Source organism: Centruroides sculpturatus, unplaced genomic scaffold (assembly GCF_000671375.1).
Source record: "Centruroides sculpturatus isolate CEXI.00-Female unplaced genomic scaffold, Cexi_2.0 scaffold640, whole genome shotgun sequence".
In the NCBI taxonomy this organism is placed as follows: Eukaryota; Metazoa; Arthropoda; class Arachnida; order Scorpiones; family Buthidae; genus Centruroides; species Centruroides sculpturatus.
The window spans coordinates 429,592-441,746 of record NW_019384805.1 but is presented as its reverse complement, the minus strand read 5'-3'; the positions used below and the strand labels follow the sequence as shown (position 1 = coordinate 441,746).

At 31.4% G+C, this 12,155-nt stretch overlaps 1 protein-coding gene across 1 annotated transcript in view; it reads right to left on the bottom strand.

Moving 5' to 3' along the window:
• LOC111629649 (kelch domain-containing protein 3-like) overlaps positions 1 to 12,155 on the bottom strand; it is a 41,490-nt gene that overhangs the window by 18,137 nt on the left and 11,198 nt on the right. The window contains exon 5 of the mRNA XM_023373533.1: positions 1,059 to 1,257. Within this exon, the coding sequence (XP_023229301.1) occupies positions 1,059 to 1,257 (199 nt within the window). The remainder of the gene's footprint in view (positions 1 to 1,058; positions 1,258 to 12,155) is intronic.

The window sequence follows — 12,155 nt, the reverse complement described above, 5'->3', positions numbered from 1 at the left end:
TACAAAATGGTGACTCTCTCTACAAACAAGCAAACCGAAGTCAGGTGGTGAGAGTACCACCAATAGTCGTTCAAGGAAATGGACTCTGACCCTAGAACTGAACACGTAGTATTTTCTTTCTTAAATAAAATTTGTAATCTAATTTTGTAAATTTGGGAGTGCTTCAAATATGACATTAAAACAGGGTTTTATGTCGTTACAAGTAGGTTTTTTAACATTGTCTAGTATAGTAAAATCATGGGACCAGTAAAAATTTGACAGTTAAAATCAGGTTAAACTGTATATTCTTTGTGTAAAATAAAAAAATAATAATTTCGGACGATACAATAACCATGATTAATTTTTCAAAGACGAGAAATTTTCGTTAGGCATCGACAAAAATTCAACCTGGGCCGACACGCAACGGAGAGAAATTTCGAAATTGGATAGGTTAATTTCATCAAAAATGCATGGTGGACGACCTCGTGGTTGTGGCTGGCGAAGTTTCAACGATCGCGCCCAAAAGCAGTGATACCAAAGAAGATTGGAGAATGAGAAAGAGATCCGCTTTGAGCGTCAAAGTGATTCTGCTTAGTAGTGTCTCGGAGACATAGTCGTGTCCCAAATACGGTTTTGCCGTTTTACTTGTTTAATTTAACCTTTTTGGTTAATATTTAAATAATATAATATTTTACCAGTTTTACCAGTATTATACAGTTGTCCAACAGAAAAGTAATCTATCTTATTTACAAATCTTTTCAAAATAGACAGTTTGACCGGGCCCTAGACATTTGTCTCATTTGTCTATGCGATGATCCGGCCCTGTATAAGCATGAAATTAAGCAATAAAAGTAAAATAGCTCTATGGGGAACCTCCATGAACTTTGACTGATCACAACCTGGATATATGTAAATTCCATTTAAAGTTAAGAGATAAATGTATATGCATTTTAACTAAACATTTCATACATAAGTTTAAAACACTAATGTAATAATTTTTTATAAACTTACAATATCATTATTATTGTAAAAACATTTATATTTTGTTTCTTCTTTTTAAATTAATTAAAGTTACTTACAAGCTGAATGACTACGTCTTCCTTGAGGAACATTTCCTTTTGGATACAAATAATTCCATGTCATTGTTTCAGTATCTAGGTAAATTAATTCATTACTGCAAATTTTTTGTTTTCTTTTCAATTGTTGTCCACCAAATAGATACATTTTCTTATCAATAAATACAGCTGAATGAAAATCTTTCCAATATGGTACATTATTCTGTAAGATGAAAATGATCAATTGATTTAAAATATTATGAAGTAATGTTAGCATTAAAAATTAACATGTTAATTTCTGTTTTTATGCAAGTAATTCAAAATTAGCACTGTAATATTTGTGCATCATTTCCAGACTTAAAATGATCATGTCAGTGACCAAGTGTTTTCTTCAGTGCAGAAATTCTGTAGTCTCAATAGAAAGGTAGGCTGCCCTTCTACTGAGACTATAGGATCTAAGATTTCAAACAGGGTGAACAAAATCTTGCCACAAACTACACATTCTAACATCCATACTTACTGGAAAAAAATCTCCAAATCTTTTTCATATCTCTACATTTTAAGGTGTCTGGAATCCTTAAATGTAAAAAATTTTGGGGGTCATTTTTTGACCAATCACTACACTTTTCCTCTATTATATATAACAGCCAGGAAAGTAAAAATTATCAAATACATATTTATAGTTTGAGTATATATCTCTTTAATCCGAATCAGTAAAACACAGTAGACTTTCTCTCAGCTATAAGGTTAGGTACTGTACTCCTTTATTGCAAATCACAAATGCATTTTGGGCCTATATGAGCCCCTCTTCAGTGTAAATGCTTAGAAGACAGAGCAACGCTTTTCTAATTATATGACTCTAACAATGATATTTTATATAATCCAAAAAAACATGAATGTGTATTGGATGACACTATTACACAGGTACAATTAAAAACCTGTAAGGTATTCAATACTATATTGTGTACTCTAAGACGTTATCAGAATAACTGTTCTTTTTTTCTTTTCTTTCCATTTTATTTTCATAAATAAAATAATTCATTTTCCATTTTATTTTCAGATATTTTCATATCTGATTTAAAGCAGATGGATAGCTATTTTGTGACAATTACAACTTTCTTCTAGGCATTTTATCATCAATAAGGTTCATTTGCACATCCATGCACCTGTGTAGTTCCCAATGGTACAAAACAAAGGGGAACTTGATTTAATTTGCACCAAGGACAAATAAAGTTACAATAATTGACACATGTAGCTAAAGTTACAATGTTTTCAGGTTTACAAATATCAGGTGTGGTATCAAGGGCTCATATAGGCCCGAAATGCATTTGTGATTTCCAATAAAGGAGTACCTAACCTTATAGCTGAGAGAAAGTCTACCGTGTTTTATCGATTCGGATTAAAGAGACATATACTCAAACTACGTATTCATCAGCTGCCACACCTGATATTGAGAAGAACTTTTTGGTACATATTTATATATTGAATGTCATTACTTAGAGGAGTCTTTTAGCATTAAAATAAAAAAGTTTCTACATTCTATCTTTGTTAGAACTTTTATTGAAGCTTTTATTCTGATGTCACATGATTACATCAGAATTCCTGGGCCTATTTTGTTAACAAGTCCACCTCTGGTTGGGGTCAGAGTTGAAGTTGGTAGATTTTTACACGATTCCACAGCCCTGGCTTTCTGAAAACATTAGAGAATGTACAATTCCATCAAAGCAGTTTGTGCCACTGGAATAATCATTCTAAATTATAACAAAATTCTTATACATCAATGCAAATTTATAGCAAGAGTCTTAATGACTGGTAAAATAATAAGAATAAACATTGTGGCTACAAGAAAATTCTAGTAGTGACAAATTTGAGTTTATTCAATGTTAGACAAACAGATATAGTGGAACCTCGCTTAACAAGCACCTCACATAATGAGTGTTTCGCATAACAAGCAAAATAAATAGTAAAAAATTGCCTCGCTTAACGAGCGATGTTTTGCATAACAAGTGACGAAGAGAGGGAAAGTTCTGAAATGTGCGCATGCTCCATCAGTCTGTGTTTAGCACTCATTTTACTAGCATCTTAGTGTCACTTGTGATCACATATTTTTCCAAACTTGTGTTCATACATATTACTTTTAAACATCAACAACCATAGCCCATTATATAATAAACACACCAAACGATATGCCAAATTCTTTGAATTTGGCATATCGTTTGGTGTGTTTATTATATAATGGGCTATATATTAGTGTGTTATCGTTTGGCATAATCCATTGTGATAAATTAGCAATATATAAAATCAAAAAATATATAAATACTAAAACAAATGTAATGTGATATTTTATTATTATTTAATACTAGCAAAGAATGCCCAGTGTGACTGGAACTTAGAGAGAGATTTGAGTTGTCCTCAATGTAAGATTGCATATGTTTCCCACAGGGTGGCAGAGAGCAACTATGCAAATATGGTGCAAATCAGCCACAGTTTGGCAATTTGTGCAGTATGAAACAGAAGGGAAGGTGTAAGGGTCCAAGTTTTAAAGTAGCATATATTTTTTGGAGATTGTAGAGAGTAACTATGCAAAATTTGTCCAGATCTTTCAAAAAGTTAGAGTTTGAGGATAGGGAATGAAATCAAAGAGAAGGAATGATGGGTCCAAGTTTTACGGTAGTCCATGTTTCCCATAGGGTATCATGTTTCATGTTTGCATCCCTGATTTAAAGCAGATGGATGGCTATTTTGTGACAATTACAACTTTCTTCTAGGCATTTTATCATCAATAAGGTTCATTTGCACATCCATGCACCTGTGTAGTTCCCAATGGTACAAAACAAAGGGGAACTTGATTTAATTTGCACCAAGGACAAATAAAGTTACAATAATTGACACATGTAGCTAAAGTTACAATGTTTTCCTGTTCAAATGATTTTTTGCTAACAATAATCAACATGTATAGTACTAAACAAATACCTGCTGTTATGAAAGTCCAAAATTTCCATGTTGACCTCTAGTACAAAACTAACTATTAATATTTCATTTTGTTGAATCTTGTCAATAACAAAGTTTGGAGATAATTCATTCAGAAGAGTCTTTTCCAAAATCTTCAATGGGAATGGATAAAAAAAGTTTTGTTGTCTTCCATACACACTTTCTTTCACTTGTGTTTCTTGCTCACTTGTCTTCCCAATTTTATAGTGGGAATCCCCAAAAATAAAAAACAAGGTGTAAGAAACAACGGGGACACCTTAAATATCCCTCAATGAAAGGTAATAGTGGCTTCCCCTACTGTGGACAAACAGTCACAAAACAAACAAAAAAATATAAGAATATATGTGAGGCTCTGGAAAGGTCCGAACCCTCACTAAAATTCGTGTTAAAATAATTGTTTTAAAGAAAAAATATATAGTAGTTAGAAATAGATTTTTATTTTATGAAAACGCGACGCTAACTTTTAAACAATAGAAGAATGTAAGTCCGTCGATCATTTCCGGTTGGAGATCGAATTAAACCTCGATTTTGACCTCTCCTGCGCCCCCGAAAGGTTTCGAATTGTCATCAGGTGACGAGGAGAGACCAATCGGAAAGGGGAATCTGAGAGAAAACGGATAAAACCCCGGAAATTTGAGGACGTGACGGCTTCTTCTCCCGAAAGTTCCAAGTGACGAATCTGTTGTTGTGTGTGTGTCTTCGTCTCCATCTCCCGACCTCGGATCAACATCTTTTCATCAACGGAAGTCAAACGCATCGTCCCGGAGTCATCGAGACGTGATGGAACGGTTCATTCACGAACCAGGACACTCCTTCAAAATGGGACTATCTTGGAAAGGAGAGGAAGACCCAGAGGCCGAGCCGCCGCAGAACTTCCAAGATCGCGGAAATCTTGTAAGCTTCTTTCGTGTTTAATAAACGGTTGTGTTGTTTGTAAACGATGCATCTATCTCTGACTCAACTGCTTCCACATGTCGTTGATTGTTACCGCTCGGCAATCCAAACGGCAAGGGAGACGATGACGATACATATCACATATTATCATTCATCGAGTTTCTTTATTTCTCTCCCCCCTCGGCCCCCACATATACATATATTAAAAAAAATATATTAAAATGGTGTTGTAACACCACACCTGAAAAGTAACCGAAAGAATGCAATTTATATAGTTAGCTATCTCATAACTAATTCTTACTTTTAAAATAATGGTATGGCAGGATTAATACTAAAATAATGAACACATAAAAATATTATAGGCCTACTTACAAAAGTTTATTTTCATCTAAGGGAAGTAAATTTGCTCCTTATAGTTGTGTCTGATAACATAAGAAACAAATGACCAAGACAATGGAAAGAAAGCATATTCACAACTACCCAAACTACACAAATCAAAACTATAAGATAATAAATTTAAAAAAGCCAACCAGGTGGTGAAGAGGATTAACCTTGAACAGAGCAATTTGCAAGGCAAATGCAACAGTAAAAACATCATTTTTGTGCATTTTCCTTTTTAAATATGAAAATAGTACATGGCCTATGATCATCTGGAAGAAATAAGCTTTCCAATAGCAAAAGAATTTTAAAAATCAATTTGGTAGTATTTAAGGTTATCTCTAGCAAACATTCATGCTTTATATATTGTATAGATATAGATTAATTTGAAAAATAAAAACTAACTTTATACAAAAACTAAACTTACAAGGACTGTTATAGTAACCCAGTCATAACTGAATAGAATAAAATGATAAATACTTTGTAATACTTTTATAATATAAATTTATATTTAATGCCTGAAATGCTGTTGCAAGGTTTGTCCCAAAAGTTTAGGTAAAATAATTTTTCATGAAGAATTTTTAAAATACTGAACTTTCAATTTATTTAATAAGTGAAATGAGATCACAATACATCGAATTAAATATTATTAAAAAGATAAATTTAACAATTTAATAGTTACTAAATTGCTTAGAATAATAGAAATGTGCTAACATTGTTGTCCCAAAAGTTTAGGTAATAATAATATTTTATTTGTTTTTGAGCAAATTACTGCACAAATTCATAACAAATGACATAAATTATGATTGTTAACAATAAAATACTGTTTTTATAATGGTTATTTATGAAATTAACAAAGAAATAACAGAAAAATCAAGATTTAGAAAGAAATTCAATTTTCTTCAGAAGTAACTGAAATTTGGAGATTGAAAGCAAGTGGACATTCAGTTACTGAAATTACAAGCAAAATAGTAGTGTGATGTTCCACGTGGAAGAAAATATGACGAAAGTATGAAGTATGATGCACAAAGAACAAACTTTATTTTTGATCAGAAACAAAGATTTCAGGTCCTGACTCTGATACAGTACCCAGATTTTTATCTATGATATATATATATATACACAATGATTTCTCCACATGTGATAAAACTTTACAATTAATGATTTGAAAAAACTAGTATAAGGGGATACATATGCTACATTCGTGGTACATTTGAATATCTCTATCGTGGACCGAATTACCTAAAAACTAGAACTTTAATCTAGTTAAAACTAAGTTAGGATAGGCAAAAAGAGCAAGAATGAGGAAATAAGATTTTAGGAAAGAGTACCCAACTCTGCATATCTCTTGATGATATGGCTTGATTCCAATCTTGACATCCTTATGATTATATTGCTTTGGATATCTCTCAAAAAGAAAATGGGATCTCTTCTGAGGAATCTTTCCCACTCTAGAGTCTTCTTCATGATGTTCCCTTCTCATAGGCCTCTTATTTTGAGACCATATTCCGTAGCTCCAGCTGATGCCTTAAATGAGATGGAGTCTTCCCTGGGTACATCTCTCTTCTTTGACTTCTAACCAAAAAGTGTCTCACCTTTGTTCTGCTGTCAGGGTTCATTCTTTCTATTGTTAGCCACCCACGCTTTCAAGGAAACGGTTGAGTGAGAAAGTTCTGGAAACTTGGAAAACAAAAAGAACAGCAGAACAAAGGAGTAGAGAAATAGTCAAAATTGAAGAATATATATATAATAAAATTAAGATATACATAGAATATGGCATACTGCCACAGTAGCCCCTCATTACATCATACTATTCAAGAGACAAAGAAATGGCACAATATATCTGGTGGTGCAATATAATTGAGTATTAAAAATTTTGGGCTTTTACTAAACAGATTTTACATGCTATGGAATCTCTATCCCAGGGATGTCCAACCTTTTTGTTTTTCTGGGCCGCATTGGAAGAAGTCAAGGTGTTTTGGGCCACAAGTATATATTATATATACTTGTGACTCAATATACAAGTATATTTAAGGATTAACATGTCTAGATTATAATAATAAGTATTAAAACTTTATCATAAAAAAGGGTATTTTAAAAATTACTTCTACAGACACTTTCAATTTTTACTTAGAAATAGATAAATTCATTTATTATAAAAGAGACAAACAAAAATTTATTTGAAAAACACAAATATTTGTTTTATTTGGGTCTGAAATTAATAAAAAGTGACAAATCACCATTTTAAAGTGCATTTTTATTCAACTAATATATTTATAAATAATATGTAGCCCAAAAAGTAGCCAAAGTGCCAAATGATATTTTTTACATCAAACAAAAAACATAGCCACATTTGGCGCAATGTATCCAAATCTTGCAACATTGGAAGAAATACTAAATAAAGCTGGAGTTGTGACTCAGAGGATTATACACCCAAATGCAGGGAAAGGAGAGAAAGGACAAAAGATAAAGAAGTGAGAAAGGTTGGAAAATTAAGGGTCAATATTTGCATAACAGAAGATCTATTTAACCTTTCTCACTACTTTTTATCTTTTGCCCTTTCTCTCCTTTCCCCAAATTTGGTCTATAATCCTTTGAGTCACAACTCCAGCTTTATTAAGTAATCTTTCCTCATTCATACATATCCAAGTATTTGAAAATATTTCCTTTCCACTCAAAAATAAAATATGAATAAAGGTTACGACTTTGTAAAACTTCTTTTTTGAGTTTATGCCGTTAAAATAAATAAATAATAAAAAAAAATTAAAACATTTGTTGGTTTTGTTTACATGTTTATTGGGCCGCATTGGAACTTGCCTTGGGCCGCATGCGGCCCGCGGGCCGCGGGTTGGACACCCCTGTTCTAAAGCGAATTAAGTTCGCGTACCATTGTAACTTCATAATGTATGTAAGACATGAAATAATTTCAAACAGAAAGAATCGATGCCAGTTACACTATATTTTTTCTTGTTTTTTAAAAATACAATAAAAACAAAAATTTGGTTATTAACACGATTGGTTATTAACCCGAAGATGACTATATATGTTACAATTAAATTATGGTAAATTTTACTCGAAACACCAAAGCCTAAATACATATTGATATCGCCTAACTCTTGCTATCATATATAGATATTGATAAAACTAAACAATAATAATTCAGAAGCTAGTTTATTTTTTTAGCTTAATAATATAATTAACGTCTTACTTACTGGCTTCTGCTATCAAGAATTTAACTGAGACCAATAGGATAAGTAAATCTGTGTATTTCATTTTCGCCTCCTTCACGAGCTGCATTTACTTAAGTGGTTCGATTGCAAATGTAGTGAATAATACAAATAAATATAATCGTGCCCGCAATATCGATTATCGTGGAAAGAGGTATAACAGTTGCGTGATAAATGTTAAATTTTAAAAAATCAATTAATTTTTATCTGAAGACGTGCAACGCCAGTTTTATAATTATCAAAAAAATATACATACTGTAAATTAATTTTCTAATATGAAATTATGGAATAAAAGTTTATTTATTTCTTACTATATTTCTTTACTTCTATATCAACCGTAAATGTAATTGACACGAGCAAAGTGTTACTTCCACAAAAATTGCAGTATAATCAGAAACAAACAGTTATGAAACTATGGCCGTAAACATTTTCTACACATTTATTAAACATGCAAATTGCATGTTGAAATTATATCAGAGATAACCACACCGATGAAGCAAAAAAGTATTTACAGAAAACATTTTGAAGAAAAGTAGAGAAAATTTGCAAGTCAGAAAAATCCTATAAAGTAATGTTAAATAGAAAACTCTGTCGCATTAAAACAATTATACAGTAGAGCGTCGATTATCCGAAAGTCAATTATCCGAAAGAATTCCAGTCGGCAAATTTAAACTTTCGCCAGTGCTGCGGCGCTGCAATCTTTGGCTATATCTTGGCCTACTCAAATATTTTACGGTTTTGGTACTAAATTAACTTCTGAAGCATGACATTTTATTGTTTTTATATTTTTCAATATATATTTTTTGTTAGTACAAAAAAAAAGAAATTTTTAACGATAGAATAGTCACGATTAATATTTTAAAACGTTTACGTTCGGCTTAACATCAACGAAAATTCAACGCGAAGCGACACGTAACAGAGAAACATTTCAACATGGTATGAGTTAATATATTTTTCGTGCATAATCGGTTATCCGAAATATCGATTTCTTTTTTCCAAACGACCCCAGTCCCGAATTAATTCGGATAATCGACGCTCTACTGTACTTATTTTGCATCTATCTTTATAATCTAGTTTTTTATATTCAACCATAAGTTCTAAGCTCAGGTATATGTGGAAAGAGTTATGGACCGACGAACGATTTCGTATTTATAAACAAACGCTGATATTAAACAGATTTCATCTTCTTCACCTACTAGCAAATATCTTTCGATTTACTTTTTCGTGTTTATCGTATTATTCAATTTACTGTTGCTTTTTGCATGTTTGTACAGTCCTGTATCTAAAACTAATATTAATTTTTCAAGCAATTTATGTAGCCTTATTTTTAATTAAGCGTTTCGATATTTATGAATTAATCTGTCTATCTTCCTATTATATTTGTAGATGAGCGATTACAGTATACTGCATTGAAAAGTTTTTCAAACTTCTTTCGAGATAAATTTTTAATTGAAATAACGTGACTGCCGGTCTATTTCTGTCGTATTATTTACGTAATTGGGGCATTCTATCTCTAAGCTGTGTCTCCTCTGCGGTGGTTTCCTTATTAACCGAAGACAGGCGGTCAAACGAACTGACGTACGAATGGAACGACGACAGTCTGAATTTATGTGTACAGGTTTTGCAAATTGCACTCAAAAAATTTCGTCACAAATTCTCACAGTGATGAAGAAATGTTATAATAAAAATAACTCAAAATTGGTGACACCTTATTTCAATGATTCCTGATTATTATTATACAACTAGAATTTATTCGTATACAGAGATCTATAAACTAAGAAACTTTCTGATGCAAATTAATTCTAAATAAAAAATCCAAAACGTTCCAATTGTTTATTATTTTTGTACATCTAAACGCTTATGTTTTCTGTTTTATCTTTAATCAAATTAACATGGAAACACCGACGAAATTTATCAGCTTCGATAAAAATCATATTTCTGAAATAATTTGTCGACCAGACAGTAACATATAACGTAAGTTAACTAAATTGTCAATTAAGAAGAGGGTAATTAAGCTGAAAGGATGCAATAAAGATTTACTCTTTATAGTTTCGTTTTGAATTTAAAACGTTTGTTTTTCATTTGTAATGATGTTGAATATCCATAATTCATTAATCCATTAAAAGCAACGGTAATATCTGTCAAAATTGAAATGACATACGAAATAAGTCTATTTAGACGGAATTTCGACTATTTCTGCATCGAAAACAAGAATTTTTTCGTTATGTCGATAATAACAATTTTTCGAAAGGTCAATCATTTAATCTGCTGTTTCTGAAAAAAATGATTTATAGTTTTGTTTATATGTATGAGAGAAGCATATTCGAACTAGTAATGAATTGAAAACCAACACAGGTTAATAAAATATATCAATTAAATTTTTACTTTAGTATTCGCGTATCTCTAATAACAAAAATTTAATTTTTAGTTTATGCATTTAAGAATATTTACTTGTATTCGTATAATAGTAAAAGGTTGAATTAAATCTTTTATCAGAATTTAATTGTATTATTTTATTTCTGTGTTGCATGGAAATCTATATTTGCACTCGCACAGTAGTGTACTGTACATCTTCAGAAATAACCTGGTAACCTGCACATCTTGAGAAATAACCTACTAGAATCATTCAATGTTCTGATTGTAGTTATGCAAGAAATACGAAATACATGAATTAAGTGTATTCGTGTCAAAGATGAATGGATGAAATTACGAGTGATTTAATAATAAAAATATTATTTTTTCTTAAAATATTCTAGTCAACTGAATATCTATTATTTATTTCTGCATTTTTTATACATTGTGTGTACATACAATTGTACAAGTACATACATATATGTATGTAGTTGTACAATTAAATAATACTAGCAATTAGAGAGTTGTTTCCTATAATGCAGCGGTTTTTATTTTTTGGTAGCTTTCACGTGTGTTGCTAAATAATACAAACTATGACAAAGGCGAGGTTATTCTCTTGCTCCTATTTAGTGGTTAGAAATAATAAAATGATGTCTTACGAATAGGCTTATATTCTTTCTACATAAATGAGATTTTCGGGAATAGTGTTTATTTTGCTGTAATTTATTATCTTATATTTCCTATCAGGAAGCCCATTAACTAAATTAATATTTAAAAATATACAACGAATCGCGCGTAAACTTTTCTATACTCTTCGAAGCCCTTTTTGTTTCTTACATGCTGAACGCCAAATTATTGACCTTGAGTTCTGATGAACATTCGGGAAATAACATCTCTTGCGCTCTGTTTTGTGGAACTCATTGCTCGCAATATCTTAGTTTCTTTGAAAATTCAAGAGTATTCCTGTACCTTCTGGCCCAGTTTACATTAATGAGAATATTATACCGAATCGTAGCAATTCAGAGATGTAATGTATGTTTAATTTATATTGTATGTTCATAATATTTTTTCGACTCTTTCGGATAATTCCTATTGACATGATGAAGAAATTTTTTACATCCAAAAGAAAAAAAAGGTACCAATTTCTGCACTAGAAAATTGCACGAGAAAAAAGTTACCAATTTCTTCTTAGAAGAAGAAAGCAACAATGAGGACACGTAAGCCTATGTATAGGAAATATGATGATAAGTATATAAAATACGGCTTGACGTAAGTTAAA